General features: G+C 44.5%; 3 protein-coding genes across 7 annotated transcripts in view; all 3 read left to right on the forward strand.

Moving 5' to 3' along the window:
* The window catches only part of cbwd (COBW domain containing), a 244096-nt gene that overhangs the window by 2339 nt on the left and 217648 nt on the right, over window positions 1–24109 (forward strand). For 3 of the 5 annotated variants that reach the window (XM_064296924.1, XM_064296922.1, XM_064296923.1), the window contains exons 4-16: window positions 279–375; window positions 631–722; window positions 3035–3094; window positions 5649–5686; window positions 7418–7464; window positions 8360–8446; window positions 8952–8996; window positions 9963–10019; window positions 11463–11514; window positions 12962–13030; window positions 13130–13195; window positions 13603–13732; window positions 14196–15484. In XM_064296924.1, the coding sequence (XP_064152994.1) occupies window positions 279–375; window positions 631–722; window positions 3035–3094; window positions 5649–5686; window positions 7418–7464; window positions 8360–8446; window positions 8952–8996; window positions 9963–10019; window positions 11463–11514; window positions 12962–13030; window positions 13130–13195; window positions 13603–13732; window positions 14196–14275 (920 nt within the window). In that variant the 3' untranslated portion in view covers window positions 14276–15484. Of the gene's footprint in view, window positions 1–278; window positions 376–630; window positions 723–3034; window positions 3095–5648; window positions 5687–7417; window positions 7465–8359; window positions 8447–8951; window positions 8997–9962; window positions 10020–11462; window positions 11515–12961; window positions 13031–13129; window positions 13196–13602; window positions 13733–14195; window positions 15485–24109 lie in introns of those variants that run through there. The other 2 variants (XR_010323824.1, XR_010323825.1) reach the window with 2 other exon arrangements.
* On the forward strand, window positions 15633–19785 carry foxd5 (forkhead box D5). Its single transcript, XM_064296925.1, has one exon. It carries the CDS (start codon window positions 18136–18138, stop codon window positions 19192–19194), a length of 1059 nt encoding a protein of 352 aa, XP_064152995.1. The 5' UTR covers window positions 15633–18135; the 3' UTR covers window positions 19195–19785.
* The window catches only part of pgm5 (phosphoglucomutase 5), a 28239-nt gene continuing 25016 nt past the window's right edge, over window positions 20887–24109 (forward strand). The window contains exon 1 of the mRNA XM_064296912.1: window positions 20887–21670. Within this exon, the coding sequence (XP_064152982.1) occupies window positions 21413–21670 (258 nt within the window). The 5' untranslated portion in view covers window positions 20887–21412. The remainder of the gene's footprint in view (window positions 21671–24109) is intronic.

The following is a 24109-nucleotide window of genomic DNA, read 5'->3' on the forward strand; positions in this document are numbered from 1 at the left end:
ACCAAGATTTTTCGTTCATTGTCGACTGCAGACATATTTGCTAAATTAAATGCATTAACTCAGAAATTTTATCTATTGGCCTGCAGAACACATGGCTGGTTTCTCCCTGTGAATGGATGAAGGGCTAGTTTGTTGCAGTATTTTCCCCTGGTTACACATTTAGTTTCAGCATGTGCCTTTGTGTTTCTCATTGCCACCTCCATTCACTGTGTTGTGCATAGACTTTGTGTTCAGTTATGAGTTGTGTATCTGAGCACAGTCTGGCCTCCATCCTGTAGGGAGCGCTGTGGAGAAGTCCCTGGCTGTCAGCCAAGCAGGAGAGCTGTATGAAGAGTGGCTCGAACTGAGGAATGGGTGCCTTTGCTGCTCTGTCAAGTATGTTAATCAGAGGCTACAGTAAGAACAGCATACGCATGGCTACTCCAAGATCAGGGCTTGGAACCCCTGACCTACAGTAGGCTGCCTATCTGACAGCACTGTCTTTGTACAGCAAGAGTCAGACTTAATGGGAAGTAGAGGTGTGCCATGCAGGTTGTGAAAGCATGAGCATTAGCCCAGTTGTGGTGTGAGGTGCTCCTGGGATAATTTCCTTTGGGATAACTTTTGGGTATTTCTTTTTTCTTGTTGCAGAGATAATGGACTAAAAGCCATCGAAAACCTCATGGAGAAAAAAGGGAAATTCGACTACATCCTGTTGGAGACGACAGGACTAGCAGACCCAGGTAACGGCCAATAAGAGAGCAGGAATGAGACCCCTGATGTTCCATCATTTGAATATTTACCCACAAGGTCCCTAATCAATTGCTTGTAGAAGACTTCTTGGTGTCTTGTTGATGGCAGCCCAAGATTTAGTACACTCACCAGATACTCTGCTCCTGCAGTCCTTCGGTCCTCTTTGTTTCTTAGCTACGGGATGTTCTGCTTGGTAATGGGAGTTTCTTGTAACAAAATACTGAATATACCGTAGCTGTAGTATTGGACCTGGGACATGCGATCTTAATGAATTTTGAGAAGCTGTGTCAAGTAGAAATGTTCTGCTTTCAGCACCAGGGAGACTGTACTGTCAGCGTTAAGGATATGGAGTTGAGAATCTTGCGAGTAACGAACCCGTGGTGGCCTCACGTACCTTGGTCTTAGATGAAGCCTCGGACCGGCGTCTCTGCTTCTCAGTGGGGTGATGAACCTCTTTCCCCCCGGCAGCCGAACGTATGCAGAGCACAGAGGCCGTTAAGACAGGGAAGACAACATTGATTAGACTGAAGCCTGGCGTCCGTTTCGCGCCCCCGTGCTGGACGGCGCCCCCTGTCCGTTTAGATTACCCAGAGCGACGAGCATCGCTGCGTCCGGCATCGACCGCGACCGGACGGGGAGGAAGCTCGACCGGGCAGGGATGAAGCGCGGCCGAACCGGAAGCGGCGAGGCGGAACCGCGCCTGGTTCTCGTCTTTAAGCGCGTCCCCGCGAACGCGCCGCCGACTTCTATCCGACACCCCCTCCGCTGCCGAAAGACACCCCGCCGTCGCTGTGTCGGGAAGTTTAGCTCGTTAGCTCGTTAGCTCGTTTGCTCGCTCCGGCTGACCTTACGCTTACCTTTTCCACTGCTTACATCTCAAAACAGGACTATGGTAGTTGTGAATCTGCCTGTTCTGCACATACAAATACATGCACACACACACACACACACACATATGCACACACGCACAGGCACATGTGCACACACACACACACACACACACACCCCACAGGCACACTCACACTCACACTCATGCACGTTCACATGCAGACGCTCATGCACACACACACACACACACACACACACACACACACACACACACGCAGGCACGTGACGCACACGTACAGAGGAACTTGTCTTTTCTATTTCTGCTATAACTCTGCGGCTTCACAATGAAAAGTTCCTGTGTAGTTAGTTCTCCTGAAGTTCAGAGCCGAGTAAAAAGAAGATAAAAAAGAGGAGAAGTGGAAGAAATGACCCCCCCCCTCCCCCACAACACGGGGGGACTAGGAAAAAGGGGGTGGGGTTGGGGGATGTTTTCATTAGTCCAAGGAAACTATTAAAACCTTTTGGGCAGAAAAGGTGCTTGTTTGGGGGTGGGGGGGAGGTGGAGAAAATCGATAAGGAATCAGTAAGTCATTATCGCGCACAGTGCCGGACGAGTGGACTGTGTAAAGAAGTGACAGGTGTCGGGGGGTTGACGTTTGGGGGCAGCGGATCAGCGGACCGAGCAGGCGGCCCGTGGCGGGAGCTGTTGGAGAGCGCTCGGTCCACCCCCCCCCCCCCACCCCCCCTACCCCTCCCCAAAGGCTGTCATTGGCCGAGACAGGCCCGTCACTCACAGTGTCCTCTGAGGGTCAGCGAGATGTGAAACACTATCATCTCCCACAGCTCGTCTTGCTTGCCAAACCTGCCACCACCAAAATGGCTTTCCGGTTTGATATCTTGTCTTTTTTTTTTTTGGAGAAGTGTTGTTTTCATTATCTTTCTATCAAATATTTACAAAGCTTTTCTTATTCTCCGCCTGTCCCCCCATCCGCGGGTTATAACCAGAAGAAGAAAAAAAAAATTGAATTTTGTGAACAAGCTGAGGTCCTGAAATAACTGCTTGAAGAAATGTTGTCAGAGAAAACAAATCCAGAAATATATCCAAATATTAAAAATTCATTCATTCAAAGGAAGTCCTGCTGTTTTATCCTCTCTTGCGCAAGATGAATAAAATGTAAAATATAATATACAAATCTTATTTTGTGTGAGGGAAAAGAGATGGATGTAGGTGTTGCATAAATGCTCTTATGAAATCAATTCTGTGTTTCAAAAGACATTTTGGAAACCAGCTATTTTGTTTAAGGCGTTTTCAAGCAGAATTCAGGGGCTGATGTGGACTATTTTTTATCAACAATCAGACTTGAACATGTAGCACTGTTTGGGAAAAATCAAGAATTTACTGTTCACCCATTTCCGACAGACCTCTAACCCTCTCTATCTCCCTCTTTCTGTATCCTTCTTTTTCTTTTTTCAGGTTCTGTCGCCTCCATGTTCTGGGTTGATGCCGAGCTTGGAAGTGATATATATCTGGATGGTAAGGGACACGCACTTGTTCATTGCTTCTGCATGTGTTCAAGGCCAGGTCTTCCTTAACCAGGCAGACCTCCTTAAACCAAAACCCCCAATTTTTTTAATTTAAATGATTTCCCCCCTTTTTTTCCTTCCCAATACGGAATGCTATCTGCGATCGTTACCGCGACTTATGCTATCAGTTCCGAAGATGTCATGTGACGTCAGCTGCCGCTTCTTATCACACCGAAGTTCACGAGCGACGCTCACACAGACCAGAGGAAGGCACTTCATGTGCAGCTCAACCGACAAACTTGTCAGCCCCCTGACTGACCAGCGGGGGTCACTACCGCGCAGTGAGTTGCTGTTGTCCCTTCGAAACCCTCTCATCCCTGGGTGGTAAAAGAGTGAACTGTGCATCTCCCTGCAGGGCTGCCAGCCACAGTGAGCGCTGGCGCGGTCTGAATTTGAAGCCAGACGGTGGGCCCCATCCACACACCGGAACAGTGCCTTAACAAGATGAGCCAGCCAATAGCCCCTTAATCCCCATTATTCTCTAGCATTCAGAACGTCGTGTTCTTTATAAACCAAAACAAAAACTCCATTCATCAGAAGAAGTGCAAAGGCCCCGGTGGGCAACGTGTACGAGGTCATCACATGGCATTAATCAGGCTGCTCTGCATAGCTGCTTCCCCCTGACGATCCGTAACGCTGGAAGTTTCCGTGCGGAGAAGGGACATTCAGTTTTCGAGATGATGTCCAATCTCTCTCTCTATCTCTCCCTCTCTCTCTCTCTCTCTCTCTCTCAAATTCAAATTCAAATTCAAAATGCTTTATTGGCATGAAATACACTTGTACTTATTGCCAAAGCGTACACATAGAAACAGGAACAGGAAACATGAAATACGAACAACATTGTGGAAACGACAACAATGCAATCAACAGTGTGGCAATGGCCACAACGAGTAGGCTATACAATAATAACAATAATAAAATCATAACAATAATAATAATAACAATAATAATAATAATAATGTAAAAAAAAAAAAAAAATTTTTTTTTTTAAAAGATAGAAATTAATAAATAATTAAAATAAATATATTTGTGGTGGTCACCCAGTGTCCCTCAGATTATGGCAGGCCGAGATGTACTTTGCTGCTAGTGGAGCCGTTGGCCTTTCTCCTAGCAGGATTTGCATTTTTTCCTCATTTGTTTGGGAAAGGAAGTCTTTTATAATTAGAGAAAATTTGTTGAAATAATGTGTCCTAATTTCTGAATATTTTTCACAATGTAGGAGAAAGTGCATCTCTGTTTCCACCTCTCCTGTCTTACAGTGACCACATATACGTTGTTCTTTGAACCATGTAGTATCCGTGTCTGCCTTTTCAATTGCAGGCGTGGTCACTGAGCCTGTACTGGTAGATCTGCCTCGCTTGTATCTCTGACGAGAAGGAATTCAGCATTTGAGTCTCTTTTAGGTCCAACATCTAGCTCTCTCTATCTCTCCCTCTCTCTCTCTCTCTCTCTCTCTCTCTCTCACTGTCTCTCTCTCTATCTCTGTCTCTCTCTCTCTGGCATCTGTTTATGGGCGTCTCCTGATTCCAACACAAACAGTGTGGGCTCGGGAATGTTTGGAATTCCGGCCCGAATTCTCAGCTGTTCCTCTCCATGTGCGTTTGTCTTAAAAGGGCACCGGGGATGGCTCCACGTGGGGTTGGGTGTGGGGGGGTGTGAGGGGGGGGGGTAGGAGGCTCGGAACTTTCTGGAGTTCGATCCGGGCCTGCTCTTCCTATTAGTGTCTGCTTGCGGGGCGCAGTTTTTTTTTTTCTTCGTTTTTGTTCGTCGGGTGTACGGTCGGTCAAGCCCTGTTCCGTGCAGCACTGAGGGATTATGGGGGTGGCGGGGGGGGTTATCGTTGGTGGGAGTGTGACGGTCTAAAGGGGACGTGTTGGCTCTGGGTGCGACCGTCCCGCAGATGGCCCGGTGAAAATAGCCGGGGGATCTCGAGCAGCGCCGAGGTCGGTCAGGACGTCCCGCAGGCCCTTAGGACCAGGCCTCGGTCTCGCACTGACCCGATTTAATCGCACCGTAAACAGCAGAGCTCCGCTCTTCTTCCTGTGCTAACGGTCCGATGGCAGTCACAGTGCTGTCATCACCTTTAACGGGTCTGCACGCGCTCAGTTAGAGGCGGATGCTACGATGCTACAAGCTCCCGATCGGCTGGGCTGCGGTCAAAGTTGGGGAGCGTTGCAGTGACACAATTACTGTTATATCCTGACAAATGAAAAATAAAGTTTACTCAATAAAGTGGAAAAGTGTATACTAATAAGAGTATAATAAAGTTTAATTGAGTGAAGTGGAATATGCTGTTCATACCCGATCTCATTCAGTCATTTCCTCAGTGTTTAACGCCATAAAACGCCTCTTAAGTGCCCTTTAAAGAGTTAAACAATCGGCACTGCTCTGCAAACGCGCTGTAAAGCTGAAGGGATCTCATTGTGAATCCGTTTCGCCGGGTTTAAGACCAGGATGTGAGAATCTGCAGGAATCCTAAAAACTCTTCAAATCTCTGTTTGCAGGTATCGTCACCGTTGTTGACGCCAAGTATGGGATGCAGGTAAAAAAAAATATGTATTTGTTTTTTTCTGTTTGCTGTTTCTGGGTTATTGTGAATCGAATAGTTCCAAATGCAGCTTAACAGCCAGAAAAGGCGAGAGTAGTTAAAGTTTCTGCTGTGGTGACGGTTCTGTGTGACTTTAGGGGCAGTAGTTTGGCATATTGATTAGAGAACTAAGCATGTAAGCTGCAGTGAAGGTTGCAGGCTTGATTCCCTGGTAGATCGTTGCCGTTGTCCAGCTGTATAAGCGGATAATATGTAAAAATGCAAAATTTGTGTAAGATGATCTGGATTAGTGAGTCTGCTAAATGCCTGTAATGTAACGTAACTTTATACCAAATCAAAGTGAAGCACGTTTGCATGTCATTGGTTCCTTTTGTTTGTTAAGTTTTTATAAATAAAAGGTTAAATTCCCTTTTTAGGAATGGTCAAATGAACGGGTGCATTTCTGCATGGGATTGTGGGAGTGAGATCTGTCACGTCGTTTCCATTTTTTTCCCTCCTCCCCTTTGAGTTGGGCAAACCCCCCCTATCATGAGTGAAGGCTGTGATTTAAACTGTGTGGAGAGGAGCAAAGGTACTGACACCTCCATAATGGGCAGCAATTTCGGGGGTGTAATGCTTGGCGGCTCAACCCGATCGTACCCCCCCTGGACAGCGCCGAAGGCCGGAGTGGGGGGGTCCCCCGGAGACTGATTGAAACTGAAGGGGTAATTGATATCAGGAGCGATCACGCTAATGGGATTGTCACCCCTTAAACGCCCTCTGCTAAACCCAGCCCCCCCCCCCTCCAGAAAACCTTCAACCTTCAAACCTTCAAGGCCTGACTTGGTAGGGGCATCCTGGGACTTGGGGTGGGGGTGGGGGAGCTTCTGTTTTTACCGAATCTTCAGGTTGGGGTGGGGTGGGGGTAGGGGCGGTGGGAGAGCTTATAGTCAGCCATTCTGGGGGGTCAGAATAAGGGCACAATCTGTTATTACATATTCAACAAGACTCCTCTTCTCAATTACAGAGGTGTGTGTGTGTCTGTGAGTGCGAGTGTGTGTGTGTGTGTGTGTGTGGAGCAGGCAGGGTGCAGGGGGCCGGGGGCTGGGGGGGGGGTTACTGGCGGTGTTGATAAATAGAAATAGAGAAATAAATAGGGTTATCTTTCACAGGTCAAAATGTTTGGGGAATGATTCCATTTGAAGAGATCAGACGCGCGTTCGGACCACCCCCCTCCCCCTTTTCCATCGTTCTTCTCCATTTAAGAAGTGTCACTTTTTCATTCACTCTGACACGATGGATAACAGGGTCTTGGGGGAAGGTGAATAGGGGTGCTGAATAGGGGTGCTGGGGGGGGCGGGCAGGGGTGAGCTTTTTGGGGGTGTCTGACAGTAGTGGGTAAATGGAAGACATCTCCTGTCTAAACCGGCAAACTGACGGAGACTGACGGAGGTGAAAAAGATTTTTTTTTTGTTTTTTTTTTTGTTTTGTTTTCTCTCCTTCCTATCGCTACGGTAACCCAGGAAGCTAGTGAGGACAAAGACTTCTTCAGTGTTAAAAAAGGAGCATTTATTGAGAAGTGTTCTCATATTTGTGTGAAGCCCACAGCAGTTTTGTTGCAGTCAGTTGAGTTTTGTTTTATTATTAATCGCTTGATGAAATTCTGTATTGCAGTTTTGGTTGTTTTGCAGTTTTTAATTGTAGCTTTGAGTGCTGTTGGCGTGAGAATGGCTCCTTGTTTTTCAGCAACTGAGTGAGCAGAAGCCGGAGGGCTTGGTGAACGAGGCGGCCAGGTACTGCCCCGTGTTTTTATCTTCTCTTACCCGCGCTAGCCCTGCTAGCGCTCATTCTGCAGCTACACTGCCATTTTAAATTTCATTTAGCCAGTTCAAGAAATGAACTGAAATTCGCTTCCTGAAATGAAAAATACCCATTGCATTCTACAAGGACTTTTAATTCATGAGTTGAATTTCAGTTCAATTTGTGAAATGACTGAATTGGAAAATAAATCTGACCCCAACCCTGCTATATGGAGGTAAATGTAGATGAAACTGAGTGCCAAACTGCAGCGAGGATTCGAACCCGGGACCCCAGAGGTGTGTGTCTGCTGTGTCTCATGCTTTGCTTGACTGTGTTTGGCCGAGTGTGGAAAATAAACGAAACTGCGGTCGATCCCATTATCCCCATCATCAACCCCCTCCCCCTTGCTACCCCTCCCTACCCCACCCCAGGTTTGTGTTTGTTATTCTTCCTAACAAAATGTTGGTCCTATTTGAGAGTAACCATGTGGAGGCCACCCACATATCTGCCCTGGGGGGGGTGGGGTGGAGTGGGGTGGACAGAGCCAGGGGTGTGATGTGAACAGCCAAGAGTACATCCAAAAATGTCCTGTCCTGTTCGTTTTTTTTAGTTTTTTTCCCAACAAATTGAATATTGTGGTGATTTTCAGTGAATTGCGAAGTACCTACCATCTTTTATATAGAAATAGTTATTTCTTAATGTGAAATGAATGAATGAGTGTTAGTGTTTGTGAACAGTGCTGAGTGTGTGTGTGTGTGTGTGTGTGTGTGTGTGCATGTGTGTGTTTTTGAACAGTGCTGAGTGTGTGTGTGTGTGTGCATGTGTGCGTGTGTGTGTTTTTGAACAGTGCTGAGTGTGTGTGTTTTTTTGGGGGTTTTTTTTCTGCAGGCAGATTGCTCTGGCTGACCTGACAATAATCAACAAGACTGACCTGGTGAGCGAGGAGGAGCTGGGGGCCCTCAGAGAGACCGTGAGGTACCCCTTCAGTCAGACTGCACACACAGAGTACCCCTTCAGCTACTTAAGGACCCGTCATAGTGTCTGTTCACAAACTGCACACACAGAGTACCCCTTCAGCTACTTAAGGACCCGTCATAGTGTCTGTTCTCAAACCGCACACACAGAGTACCCGTTCTGTCACTCCAGGAATACTCGCACAGTGTCCGTTCACAAACCGCACACGGAGCCTGTTCTGACCTGGACTGTCACGCTGAAGTGCGACTGGGCTTTCTCAGCACTGAGTCTGAGTCTGAGTCTGTTTGCCTCCAATTGCTTTGGTTTACCATTCATTTATTTATTCTTTCACTCACTCACTCACTCACATAAAAGAACCCTCTGAAACGTGTGGTTCTGGTTGTATGTACAGATGTTTAAAAAGTTTCAGTATATTGTGATCCATTTGTAGATCTCCAGTCTTTCCCTAATGAGTTGGTCATATTTTTTCCTCTCTCTCTCACTGTCTCTCTCTTTCTCTGACCAGGTCCATAAATGGGCTCGTGAAAATTCTAGAAACGCAGAAGTCAAGGTGAGATTTCCCCTTTACGAAATGCTTTTTCCTGTCCCAGCGTGTACAGCTAATCCTGTGGGTGTTGCACAGTCACTGCGTGAATGACATGAAGATGCAGCAGTGACGTTGCGTGAACGTCACATGGATGTTGCGTGGACGTTGTGTCCTCATACTGAGAGGGTGCATTGGGACCAGGACCCGGGGTACTGGAGCTCACCACCTGTCAGTGTAGCAGTTTTGGATGACCCCGCCCTCCTCCTTCCTGCTTTGTTCTCATGTCAAAGGTCAAAGGTTAAATATATAAGGAACGACGCTGGAAAAACACCCCGCACACACCGCTAGCTGTCAAACCCGCTCCCTCACACAAACACGGTGGCGCTATCCTCGGGTGTCCAGTTACCCTCAAATCCACATTCCATGACCCCCAAGTTCCCATCTGATGCTAACAAAGATGGGTGCTTCCTTTGGCCCCGCCCCCTTTTGCTCCCGATCCCGCCGCCTCCCTCTTCCTGACTTCCACCCACTGGAGGTCTTAAATGCGCATGGCTGGATGGAGTCTCACAGGCTGAAGATCTTTTGAATGATAATGCCAAAAAGCCAGAGATCTTCAGCTGACAAGCAAGAACACGTTTCCAGTGATTAAAAACATGTCCAACCAATCACTGTTCACACTTTCTACCTGCGGGAATCCTTTGTTTTTTCTGTGGTCCTGCAGTGATTGACAGGTGTGCAGAACACACATGCTTTGTCCTTATTTATTTAAAGTTGATCATTGCTGATAATGTCAATGTTTTGAGGTGGAATGGGGTCTTTAAATCAAGAAGTTAAAGCTTTTTTTGCGTTGGTTGTAAACAATTACATCAAAGTAATGACAGATCACACCAATTGCATCTTTAAAAAAATGACAGGTATGCATATTGATTACTGTTGATATTAATAATGGTGATGTCTGCTCAGAGTAATTTCTGTGTTTCTCCTCCTCAGAGTTGACTTATCCCAAGTGTTAGATCTTCATTCTTTTGATAACAAGGACAGCATAAGGTAGGCTTCCTTTTCATCTTTGATATCCAGTGAATTATTATATAATACATAAAATATATTGATATTTTCTGCCGTACAGAACTTGGTGGTTATGCTGTTAATTTTCAAACTATTCAACCTTCATATTCATATAAAGTGTTTGCAGATCAAATTCACAATGAAAACATTGTTGCGTCTGTAATCACATGTAAAGCCTGAGGCAGTGTGGAGATGAAGTCTGTGGTCTCTCTCAGCTCGAATGCTGTTTTCTGCTCTGGGGTAGAGAATTGATGCCTCTTGTCTTCTCTTTGCATAATAAACACGGTCTATGCTCAAAGAAACGCACAGTATGCCAGTTGGGGGGGAGTCTGTTACATGGAAAACAACCTTTTTTAGGTTCTTGAGGTACTTAGCCACCTCCTGAGAAAGAATTAAATAAAAGTATAGGGGGGTCTAGTGTTACCATGGTAACACACACACACACACACACACACACACACACACACACCCTACCAGCTGTGTGAGATTGAGGCCTTGTGCAGCATGCTGGACAGTGTCCCCAGTGCTTGAGTGTGTGTGTGTGTGTGTGTGTGTGTGTGGGGGTAACACTGGACCCCTATACTTTTGTTTTAAGAGTACACAGGCACTCTTGGCCTCCCCCCCTCCACATGCAGTCACACACATTTGCCCCTACCTTCTACCCCCCCCCCCGGCTCACCTGTGTGGCACAGCGCAGTGGGGACAGTACAGAGTGGCGTGTGACGACAACCCCTCTGTGTGGCCATATGCTTTTGGGAGAGGTGGGGTCCCCCGCATCATGCACACACATGCAGACACACACACACACACACCAGATGTAAAAGGAGCTGGATTAAGAATGCTAATGGTGACCCCCCTTCTCCAAAAAAAAGGGTCAGTTAAGTCCAAACATCTGGAGACTGTATTATAAAGGGGGCGGCGTGTGTGTGGGGCGCGTGTGTGTGTGGCACGTTTGTGTCTTATGCTGATTGGGGCTGTATTTCTCACCCAATGAGTCGGGCACCGGAACGCAGCTGAACTCGCAGAATGTTCAGTAGCGCGTGCAGGCACTTACACATGCAGAGCACCGACATAAAACTCTGTCTCCTCTCCTCCTCTGCACCCCTGTATATGTACCGTATATGACTCCCCCATGTTATTTGGCGAGGGTCCAGCAGCCCAGAAGCACTTTTATTATCTTCTCTCCCCTGCACTGGCTCGTGACCTTAAATGAAACTGAAAAGCAGGATGGGTTTTCGGGCCTAGCGGGACACAGGATTACGGAGCTTCAGTTTGAGTTTGTGAAAGATCGTTTTGACCCGTAAATCAGACGCTGATAAGGCGTTTATACCATCTGTTAGGTAGCCTTATGTGCGCTGTTGATTTGTTTTCAAAGCCTTGTCTCTGTGTGTGTGTGCGTGTGTGTGTGTGTGTGATGGTCCCCAGTTTAAAGGAAAAGCTGCAGTTTGTGAAAACGACACGACCACATCTAGACAAGGTAAACATTTCTGCTTTCTAAGCTCGCACATTCTTGATTTAACGTGCTTCTCATTATTTATTAATCAGTTTAGATGAGATGAATATCATTGTTTTCAAAAAAATTTTTTTTAAGTATATAAATTTAGCACCCAACATCTCCATTTCAGCACTGGCATGGATTGGGTGGATTTGATCCAAGGGTTGTGAGGCTCATTCGTGCACATACAATGTTGTGCCTTAAACGAATGAACCATCCAAAATATATTTTAATATGCAGACAAAATGGAGCCGTTTTTCTCTCTTCTCGCTCTGCCACAGGGGGCGCTATAGCATAAATAGGGTTGTTTTTTCCAGGCGGCCTGCTGTCCCGGGATGGAGGGGGTCTGGGGGGGGGGGTTCGGGGAGGGGCGTATCCCGCGAGCTTGTCCTTCCCTTTGTTCAGGACCACGCTGCTCTCCGTCAGCGAGCCCCATGACGTTGCCCCACAGGAGGGTGGTCGAACTTTGGCATTGTCCTCCGTCCCCCCCGTCCCCCCCACCCCCTCAGACACACGCCCCTGACCCCCCAACCTGCCCCCACCCCCCCAAACAGCCCAGATCCAGGATGCTCTTTTCATGCAAATGGCCCCTCCGCCGCCTGTTGTTATACCAAATAAAAACAGGAAGTGTTTGACTCCAGCGTCCGCGCACACAATGGCCTAAATGTCTGCAAAGTGCCCTTTCAGGGCCGCGGGGAAGTTCACACGGAGGAGGGCAGAGCGGGCCAATGACCTCGGGATCGGAGCCTCGTTTAAAACCGCCCTTTTCTCTGGGCTCCTCGCTAAGCAGCTAAAGGACAAACTAATCTGCAGCGCTTTGTGGAAGACGGCAACGTGTTAAGTGCTAAGTCAACTGACTGAGCACGCTTAACTCTCCATCTTGGACTCGTATATGCTCCATTAAAAATTTAATTAACACTGACCGTTTTGCTGCATGTCCATGCTAGGGCCTTGTAAAATTGCTCTAACTCTTTTGGAAAAATAAAAATGAATCAAGGTGCTCCTATTAAAGAAGGCAAACGTGCACCAACGTGCCCCAGAAATTGTATCACCACTTGAATAATAATTATTTCCATATCAACTAAACAGTTTACAAACAAATTGGGCATTTAACTGACACTGCTCTCCAGAGTGACATATGCAGCTTGGCAAAAAAAAAGTTTGGGGTAGAAGCCAAAAATTTTTTTAGAAGAATATAATCAAATTGTGGTAAAATAAATAAATAAATACATTTCTTAAAAAATAAAATGGTTATACAAAAGAATTTTAAGGAAAGAGGTGTGTTCTATATCAGCAGACTTAGCGCAAGAATGAAATCTCTTGACCCATTTCCCAAATATAATTATGTGAGCTGGCGGTGGGGTGTTTTGTTTGTCTGTATGAATTTTTATTTTTATTTATCTTAATCTGTCCTTCCATTCTTTTTTAGAGCATTCTTACAGTGACGTTTGAAGTCCCTGGGACTGTGTCTGAGGACGTTTTAAATACTTACATTCAGGTATACTTATCTTTAGATTCTGCAGTGTTTACGTGTTGCACTCAAACTGTGTGTTTTTCCAGACCTGTTTAATTTCTTTTTTTTTAAATCTATTTTAAGAACCTTTTATGGGAGAAGACCTTCAAAAACACAGCTGGGCAGCCCATGCATGTCATTCGATTAAAGGTATAGTTCTGAAATCTTTGTTTAACTTTACCAGTTTACGGCTACACTTGGGGTACAATTATGATTGTTCCTTTATTTATTTATTATTATGCTTTGCTCCAAAGTCAGGGGTGTGTGCGTGTGTGTTTATGTGTATGTGTGTGTGTGCACAGTAAAACATTCAGTGATAAATCAACTCTTACAGAGTACTCAAGCTCCCTTTTGGATGAGTTGGGTTAGCACTGGATATTTCAAGTCGATTCAAGGAATTCATTGATGAATTGAAACGCCTCAATTGAGCGTCACAGTCATTTTCCAGTCCAGGAATGGAATTTCTGTTTGTTTCCTGAATCGACTCTATGGAAATGTCCAAGCCCGAGTGTCGCTGTTTTCTGACGCCGGTGTGTGTTTCGGACGCCGTAACACAGGGCATCCTGTCCTTGCGGGACAAGGCCAACCAGGTGATGCTGCAGGGGGTGCAGGAGCTGTACGAACTGGAGGAGACACCCCAGGCCTGGGACGAAGTTGAGCCGAGGGTCAACCGCCTGGTGTTTATAGGTGAGTCATGGTCTCACAGAGGAGTCAAACACCTGATTTTCACCAGTGAGTCAAACACCTGGTCTCACAGGTGAGTCAGACAGCTGATTTTCACTAGTGAGTCAAACACCTGATTTTCATTAGTGAGTCAAACCACTTGGTCTTCACAGGTGAGTCAAAGCACCTGGTCTTCACAGGTGAGTGCTAGAACAGCTCAGGCATAACTACACACACATAAATGAAATTTGAATTGTTCCGTCTTGTAACGTCTCACTCTTCAGTCTCTGAACGGACGTGTGCACAGGGGAATAGCCGTCACAAGCTAGATGTGCACGTCAGTCCTGCACATGAAATTACACTGTCACTAAACCCGCCAGGTCAATTTGTCCCTCTTTCTCTCCTCTCTCACCCCTTCCCTTCTCTCTCTCTCTTCCCTCTCTCCATCTCTCTCTCTCTCCATCTCTCTCTCTCCCTCTCTTTGCAGGTAGAAATCTGGAGCAGGCCGTTCTTCAGGATCAGTTCATATCCCAGGTTGTGAATGAGGAAGCCAGGCAGCCGCTGTAGAGCCACTTCCCCCTTACCCTGTCGTTGTCATGGCAACCTCCACGACAACGGTACGCCACAGAGACCCTGAAACCGGCCTCACCACTCCCAGGGACGGTCTATCCAGCTGTTTACTTGAGTATTAGGCATTGACGCTGTAACAACTGGCCAGTATATCCAGCTGTTTTACTGGGTGTTTGGCACAAAGACCGTAACAACGGTCCAAGTATATCTGGCTGTTTAACGGAGTATGAGGAGCAGGCCCAAAAAAATATAGCTACATTTGACATCCTGACAACTCTTTAGCTGGGCTGTAAAATGTAAAAATTCTCCCGTAAATCCTAAAAATGTTTTCAGCAGAACAGGTTTTTAATCAAAACGTATGAAGGAAGATTTTTTGTTGAGAAAAAGATGTTCTTAAAACTTTTGTTCTTAAAATGGAAGAATTTCACTAGTGTCTAAGGGTTCAGTTGGTTGGACATTTGCTGAGCTTCATAAGTAGTGATATAATCATGAATGGAGCTGGTGTCTGAAGTAATATTTACCCAGAATCTCAGTCTTCTTTAATATTAATTGGCTAATAAGTTTATCGTTTGACAACAGTCACATTAACACCAGTGAATTAACATGGAAATGTTAAACTTCCATAAAATATTAATTTTTTCAGTCTTTTATATTTGGAAAAGCATTTGTAAAAATGGGAAACGAATATGTTCCTCTTGCCTTCGTTTACTTTAGTTTTAAAGGTGTAAATAATTTTATACACTGCTAAAAATAGTTACATCAGTCATTCGTTTTCGAGGGCAAAGTGAAAATGAGAATTGAAACGCATTAACTACATTTGTGCCTAACGGTTAAGTTGAAGAAAAAAAACTTTTTGATAAATAAATGTTTTCCCTTGGCTTTTTGTTAATATTTAAGATAATATTTATGATAATATTGTCATTGTGTGTGTTGCATAGTGCAGTGTAATTTGAATAGTTTAACTAGCGTGGTATCTCACTTAGGCGCGTGAATTTTAGCGTCTTTAACGACTACTGCTTTTGTGAAAGAAATTGATTGCTTGAAATGTAGAAAATGTAGAAAACTATTTTTGTATTTTGATTTTTGATTTCCCTGTGAAGCTAAAATGTTCATTTTTTTGATAGTTGGATTGGGGGAGGTTGGTTTAGGTTATATGATTTTAATGTGTTAAAAATACCAACGATAATAAAAATAAGTTAAAGAAAATTATATTTTGGTTTTGTTCCGTGCTTTGAATAATTCAGGCAAAAGGACTGCTATTTTTCGACATTAAACCAGCGGATAATCGTTATGTTAAAAACACACTACTCTCTAATCTTGTCATATTTTTAGTCGTCTAATTTCTACGATTTTTTAAAAAAACGCCAGCTGCATAGTTGATATTTCGGTGGCTAAACCTAACCTGTTTTTTTAAACTAATGTGTGAAGTGTAGTGTTGTTCCGTAATCAGCGGTTATCGCTCCTAAACAAGTAACACGGCACAGCATTTTGCTGTTTTTTATTTATTTTTGTTTTATTTATTTATTGATAATAAATTTATTGATAATAAATAAATAGCCTAAAATAAAGGGATTTTTGTTTCTTTCCACTGTCGCGAGGTAAGAAAATGCATGACGGTCCCTATTCACATTCAGAAGGTTCAGGAAGTTTACAGATGAAAACCATGCAAGATGTGTCGATTGGTAATTTAGGGTGATTTAGACATGCTGATTTTTAATTCATGTTTTTTTTTTTGGGTGGGGGATAACTTTAAACTATTAAACACTTTGAATTCACATTGTCACATTGTGTTGGACGCCAGTTACAATCTATTTGTCACACAGTGACTATAAACGGGATGACACAATATTAAATAGGCCTAAAATAATAAAACCCGAGTTAGGATTTTGCCGATGGCTTCTACGTTTTGTTCTTGACCGTTTTTTTGGCATTGCAGTTAAACAAAAGCGAGTTCAATTGCATGTATTTGACGGTTTAACAAACCTAACATATAAAATGTTAAAATAATTAAAATATCTGTGTACTTCGTCGATGAATACGTTTCCCTGCAGTAAAAAAAAAATGTTCTCCTGAGTCTGGTTTTCATCGTTCCTTTTTGAGACACCATATAGAGAAATATGAGATGCGTAAAACACGGGATGTCAATTATTTCCTAGTTTGGTGGAAATCTAATATGTAACCAGTGTAATCAGCGGCCGAGCATGCGTTGAGAATCCCCCTCCTCCTCCTCCTCCTTTTGAAATCTCGCACAGGTGAGGAAGTGGATGGGGGGGGGGGGCACCTCTAGCTCTCATTTGCAATTGAGATCAACATTAACGGTTTTAAACACATATCCGAAGCGCTGAAGATTTGCTTTGAGGATCTTGTTTGTCCATTCAGACCCCCACCCCCTTTTCTCTTTCCCAAATAAAAACCCTTTCCATGCCGAGCTGCCCGAACTCACGCTGCAGCTGGGGTCGTTTCCGACTCCGATTCGGATGCTGATGGCCTCGTTTACGGGCTTCTATTGGTGCCTTTTCTCCTGCGCCGGCGGGGCGCCGTGCCACGTCCATTTTCATGGCCACGCCACCCGCGGGGATCCTCGGGTGGGAAACTAAACGAAACCCCCGGGCGGTCCGAGGCTAAAATGCCGAGTTTTTTAAATCCTCGAGGATAAGGCGTGGTGTGAAAAGTTGACCAGAATCGCGCTTCGTCTCCCACGGTGCTACTGTCGGTTTGAACTCTGGATTTACTGTGCGTTTGTGACTGTGTTCTAAGTAGTTTGTAATTACACAACTCCGAGGTGTCCGGCGAAAAGAAAACTGTAACTCTAAATTTACTGTTTTCGCTGCATGTTTTGGATCAATTTAAAATTTATTAGGCCACACAGCAGTTTATCTTTTAAATTTATTTTTCCTGTTAGGCTGTGGCAGTCTGAACAGAACATTTTACTTTTCAAAAGCGCTTTATTAAAACCTTATCAAACCTTCATTTTCTAAACGAATAGTGTAATACTCATTACGATGTGCGTTGTCATCTTACCCCACCGCCCTCTTATCCCCAAGAAGAAAAAAAACTTACACACAACTTGTTGTTGCTCCTATGATGTTTTAAAACATTAAAATAAAATGTAATATAGGCCGACGGACCGAGAGGCCTATGCATTTATATGCATGTAAATACATTCTAAAGTGGAGAGAAAACGCATCCGCAACGGATTAAACGAAGCTATTATAAATCTAGCACAATTAATGAACTCATTGTTTTTTATTGTTCATTTTTTTAAATGTATTTATTTGAAGTGAGTGCAGCATTAATATTATAGGCCTAATAATGACAGACGAATGACACCATGGAGACAAATAGATACACAATTTAATGTCATGAATTAAGCTATGAAACACTACAAATATTTTTAGTCCACACATTTAAACTAATTTATCTGTAGTTATAGGCATTATTTTTAACACGGGTAGCCTGGTGTTCTTTGAGCAAAAACAATAATAACGGATATGAGCACAAGTGTTTGCATAAGTAGCCTAGGGCAATTAGCATTTGAGTAATCTTTTTCTTTTTTTACATTAGGTTTGTACATTGTCTTTTCTGACACCTGCGCAATTGTCCGTCTTCATTCCCTGTGGCGACCTGCCATTCTGATGGGGTTGGTCGTCAATGGGGCAGGGGATGGGTGTTAAGACCCACCCCTCATAAAAACCAGGATCACCTCCAGTCACGGCAAACCGCCGGCAACATTTGGGGAGGAGAGCCGGAGTACAGAAGGGGGGAACTTTGGCTTCAAACACACTTTTGGGTTTGTTTTTGGTCGTATCGTCTGTTGCACCGTTCGCACCTTGTAGCAGAGACCCAAGGTGGCAACCATGACTCTCTCCAAGGATTATGAGGGGACCCTGCAACAAGCAGTCCTTCCGCCGGACGAGGATGAGATAGACATTATCGGGGAGGATGAATCGCATATCCCCGAAACTCTTTTGTCTTGTCCGGAGGAGATGGTGTCTGCCGAACGCGTCACCGAGCTGGACTGCTCGGAAGTCGACTCGTCCGGGGAGAGCGAGAGCAGTTTCTGCGCCGACGCCGGTTCGTCCGGGAGACAACAGAACAGCTCGGTCAAACCCCCGTATTCGTACATAGCCCTCATTACCATGGCGATCCTGCAAAGCCCACAGAAGAAGCTAACACTCAGTGGCATCTGCGACTTCATAAGCAACAAATTCCCCTACTACAGGGAGAAGTTTCCCGCCTGGCAAAACTCAATCAGGCACAACCTCTCCCTCAACGACTGCTTCATCAAGATCCCACGGGAGCCCGGAAATCCGGGCAAGGGCAACTACTGGTCCCTGGACCCAGCCTCCGAGGACATGTTTGACAACGGCAGCTTCCTTCGTCGAAGGAAAAGGTTCAAAAGAAACCAACCAGAGTACGTGAAAGACGGCATCATGTTTTACCCAAATTTCAGCCTGTCGACCTATCGACCCTGTGGGCGACCTTACGGTGTTCAGGGCCAAGGGGGCGCGCAGGCAGCGGCCCTCAGGTACATGCCATTGCGGGATGGGGTCGTGATCCCGCCCTCTCCGTATTTTAACTACCAGGGGGTGAGCGGCGGCAAGGTCTCCGAACCAAAGGGCTTTCAGGTGCAGCTGTGCGCGAGCTCCCCGGAGCAAAAGCCCACGCGCGTGACGCAAAGCAAGTGCTCCTTCAGCATAGACAGCATCATGGGGAAGACTTCGCCTTCCTGTCCGCCAAGTCTGGACGGCCCCGAGTCGCCCCCGGTGGACTATTCGCAATTCTTCGCGAGATCGGCGACCTGTTTGGTTCCGGCTATGTTTTCTGCGCCAAGAACTTCATTTTGTCCGACTCCCTTGTTAAGCACGGTCCATTCGGCCATGGAAGCGATGCAGATTCCGTACCCTCATTGCTAAACATTCCATTGCCATTTCAGAAATGACTCCAACTGTCGCGTAAAGACGTTCCATTTACGCACGACTCATTGTGACTTCATCTGTGAGCTGCACGTTATTTATGAATTCCAAATAATTATTTCTGATAATATGTGTACGTCTATCTGATTGCTGTTTAATTATAGCTTTAATGTAAATAAATAGAGTTAATATATTTGTTAATCGACGTGTGTTGTCATAATAGACTACATCAATAAGTGACTGAAATATACCTTGTATTTAAAATATTTCTTCAGTTATGTGTGGTTTGATTATATGAGAATAAATGTGTGACCTAAAATTCGTGTTTGTCAGTGGTTATTTTGCATAATATTTGACATTCTAAATAAAGTTGGTTTTCCATTTTGAATGAAATTCTAATCCATGACCAGAAAACAGGCTAATCTGAATATCAAAGTAGTAGCTGACACGATCTGCAGCAACTGATGTGCCATCGTTTATGATGTTTAAAACGCTGTTTTATCTTATGTTTTATTTTCAGTTCGGTTAATATTGCCATTCTATTTTTTTGAACACAAGACAAGTCATTATAGTTCTCAGAATGGTCTAAAAAAATCCCAGTATTCTAATTGCGCACCTAGATGCATTTGGCATTTTGTATTCATACGACTGTGATTAAATTTAACCGTCTTCGCGCGGGTAACGTACACTTCACCTAACATTATTTGGCTAATATTTGTTGAAGGAAAAATGTATGCAAGGTCCAGGCCACGCCCCCCACGACCGCTTGTTAGTTCATAAGAATAAAACGCCTCATGACCTTGTCCTTTTCAAATTTCAGTGGTACCAAAGTGTATTCTAACTTTTGGACAAAATTAAACGATAGAAAGTTGTTGAGTTTACGAAACTGATTGTGACGTATTAATTGTATCGTATAAAGTTTTTACTTGCTGTTCAAGTGTGGGATACCCGTGGTCAGCATGAATTCGCTCAAAATATGTGACAATAAAATTATTTATTTTCCATGTTCATATATCCATGGTGTGATGATGCCACCTGTCACTTTGGCCCGATAAAGTTCCTGTTGTAATAGCGTCTTCTAGCTCAAGGTTGTGCTATCGACCAAACTTTTCCTACAGTACTTATTTGGAGTACTTTCTTGCCCAATAAAATCACACTCTTCGTACTTGTGCAAACTGGAAAAGAAATATGCAAATAATGGGTTACTTTATTTTTATTCTTTACTTTTATTTCTATTTCAATAACAGCAACGATACAGCTCCGTATCAGTATGTGCATACTGATATGCGGGTGATGGTGGGATGGGCAGATATATATTTATGTCTTTAACTGATAATGTTTTTACTAATTTATTTATTATACGGAAATGCGCTTGAATTTTTAAAATCTGTTTGCCATCGAATCATAAAGTTTAAGTGCAGTAGCCTACTTTTGCCGCCTCGTGATTTCGCACACTGCTTCGGTTCTTTAATGTCATCATCGGTAGTGACGGTTTTTGTTCTGTTTTGCTTATTACAATGACAGGATGTGGATTGTCATCGGTGGCCGCGCGCTGACAACGTTTGACTCGGTATGACAAGTGTTCGGGAGAACAGAGAACGCATCCAGTTACAGCGTTCGCTATGCACAATTCTCTCTGCGCTCAGTTGGCTATTTTTGGCACGGCTCGCAGCTGATTGCAAACGTTTTTGGCCCTCCCAGAAATTTTCTGGCAGGCTGTTGTCCTTGATGAAAGGCTTATATGAAACGGGGGGTGTTGACAAACGGAAGACTTGCTCTCAGTTAGCTTCTCTCTGGCCACAGAGCTCGCACTTCAGATTTCTTTGCTGTACAAGAGGCACACGAGTCAAGGCGCTCACTTGTTGCCAAAGAGCGAGCTTACAAGGCAATAATAGGCCACTTTTATTGTCTTCTCCGCCCCCTGGAACTCGCGACAGTGCCCGCGCGTTGATCCTGTGTTCTCCACTCTCAGATATTGTTGAAGGACTCCTATTCTGTTCCGTTAACTACCGTCGGTGGCTTTGCTAGCTAATGTGAGGCGATTTGAAGAGAAGAGGACGGTGGCGGTGGACTGTTGTAATAGTTTTTGGCTTTCTCAGTTTTTTGTGAAGGTGACAGAGGACCTCAAAGAAGAGCTGCTGAGCGAGGGACAGTTTCGTTCGCACCCCGGCTGGTTCTGACCAAAATAAAGAAATAATAATAACAAAAAAAAAAAAGGATGGACACGAATCCAATTCCCGTGCTGACCGTCCAGACGACCCCTTACGATGACCAGAGACCCGGCGCAAGCGGTCTGAGGAAGAAGACCGCGGTGTTCGAGAGCAGGAGAAACTACCTGCAAAACTACATCCAGAGCGTGCTGTCCTCCATCGACCTGCGAGACCGACAGGGCTGTACCATGGTGGTGGGCAGCGACGGCAGGTACTTCAGTCGGACCGCTACCGAGGTCGTCGTCCAAATGGCGGCTGCCAACGGGGTAAGACCCAAGGACTTGGGAATTATGAAGAGCGCAGTGTACTCTACTAAATAACTTTTTACTGGATAGTGGGACTAGTACCCACTAATTAATATTCGGCAAGTTTATTTGCAATATTTTATTTATCAGTTGCCCCCTTTTTGAACGACAGAGGTACAATGATTTGTTTGCTAGGTGTATTTTTTTTTAACAACATACATACTTTCCCCCCAGTTCTACTGATAGAAAAACTTAGCCTTTGATTTAGTTTTATTTTTTGTTGGGCATTTTAAAAATACATTATTTTTACTTGAAAAGCCAGTAGAGTTGTGGCTGAAAATCAAACACGGTTTATGCGGAGCTGAATGTTTAGATTTTTTTCAAGGGCCTCCATAAAGTGGATTTAAAGAGGAATAGGTACCTAAAACGTGTAGTGGATATCAGTGGGTGTTTAGAAGGGTCGTCGAGGTGGGGTGGGATGGGGTGCGGTGAGTATCCAGGCTTGTACATCAAGACGCCAACCTCTTAGAACAGAAACACAACGGAATTGCATTGAAATGGAGTTGAAACTGAACAAAAAATGTTCGTTAAGCGAATGCTCAAAACGAACGCGACAATCATCAGGAATTAAGAAATTTAGGAATTAAGTTTTAAATAATTGGTGAAATGTCCAGTGCCTTTCTGTTCTCCCATCCTCCCCTCCAGAATGAGCGCTGTTTTCCCCCTCCTTCTTTACTCCCTCCCTCCGGCTTGGACAGGGCGGTGAGGATTCCTTGCCAAGTGGGAATATTTCAATTAATCATTCAGCTAAAATATTTTGCACTGTCGCCTGCCCGTCTGTGATTAGAAGCGTATGAGACGCTGTGTTGCCGGATGGTTGATTGGCAAGACCGAAGCGAATCCGCATAAATAAATAAATAAACCAACATACATATAATTAAATAAATAAATAAATAAATAAATGTGACATATAAACTTTGGAACAATGAGTGACATGGTATGGTATCGTTCTTCGGTCTCTTTTTGCCATTTTTGCATTGTGATCATGTAAATAACACATAATACAGACCACTTCGTCGCTTTTTAAGTTACATTTAAAGAAAACTCGCTCCACATCTTGATAAAAGAATGAGCTTTTGCGAACGCTAGAATAGGACTAGGGGCGACCGCACCCGTATCTGGCTGGCTCGCTCACTCACAGATATCCCACGACGCTGTACTGCTATTTGTTTATCGTTGGGTAGCCTATTTGTGCTGTGGAATGCCAAGTTTATCCTGTTTCGAAAACAACCTCTTGGGGCACGAGAAACTGTCGCGAGGATATAGTCCAGTAGCCTACTGGCGAATCAAAGCTGGAATAAATAAATAAAAAACTCTAAATTATTTCCTTATCAAAATGCTTTTTTATATAACCGTATCATTAAATTTCAGAATTGGTGTATATATATTGTACTGATATGGTGCTTTTGCAAATCAGAGGTACATCGTGTAACCTATATTGTACTGACAGGTATCACTGGCATGTACATCCCCCCCTCCCCCTTTATATTTCCAGATTATTTAGCATTTAGTCACGTCTTTATTTATAGAACGCTTCTCTGTGGATTACAAATTATTTAGACTGCTCCCTGGAGCTGCGGATTTTTTACTGCACGCGCTGGCTTCCCTTAGACGGCCCTGTCAGTTCTGCGCCTTATATGGCAGCCATGCGCCTCTGCGCGCGCTTTAAACAAACGCGTGCTGGCTTCCTCTGGAAATGTCAAACTTTGATGTAATTCAGGTGGCCGGCCAATCGCAGTTTTGCAACAGTAGAAAGCAAGTCAAACCTTCCTTGAAGGACTTCGAAGTGGGCTGTTGTGGTGTAATCCAACACATTAATATAAGAAGGGAACAGAACCAAAGAAAGACAGTGACTAATCTTTGTGTTCGAAGAGAAACACCTTGCACTCCAATCCTTCACGTGGTCCTGCAATAGATATAGCTTGGATGTAGTGTAGTTGAGAGTCAATCAGTCAGGAGGATGACTTGATAATTCAGTGTGCCATTCCGGCATAGCATTATTTGAACCCGCATCCCTTCACAAAAGACGCACAGCACGCATTCCGACACGCATCCCACCCAGAGCTGTCAGCCCGATGCACCAAAAGGCCGGGTGCTTGTCAAGGGAGGCTCAACAAGTTCTCACCTAGTTGGTCACGGTAGCAAAAATAACTTGTGGAGCCAGTGAGCCGTTGCTAACCATTCCGACTGCTGGTTGCTAAAAGTATGTTCCTTCTTGAACTTTCTGTCCTCATAGAATCCTGCCTTACGGCTGTGGGGGGTTGCTACCTAAACACAATGTTTAATATCCTCTATCTGTGGCTATTTGTGGTTTGGGTTTGAATCACAGTTGTAAAATATTCAGTCTTTTGTCACCCAAAATATTACAGCCAGCACAATCAACCATTTACTCCAGTGTCT

The sequence above is a fragment of the Anguilla rostrata genome, chromosome 10, assembly GCF_018555375.3.
Source record: "Anguilla rostrata isolate EN2019 chromosome 10, ASM1855537v3, whole genome shotgun sequence".
Taxonomy (NCBI): domain Eukaryota; kingdom Metazoa; phylum Chordata; class Actinopteri; order Anguilliformes; family Anguillidae; genus Anguilla; species Anguilla rostrata.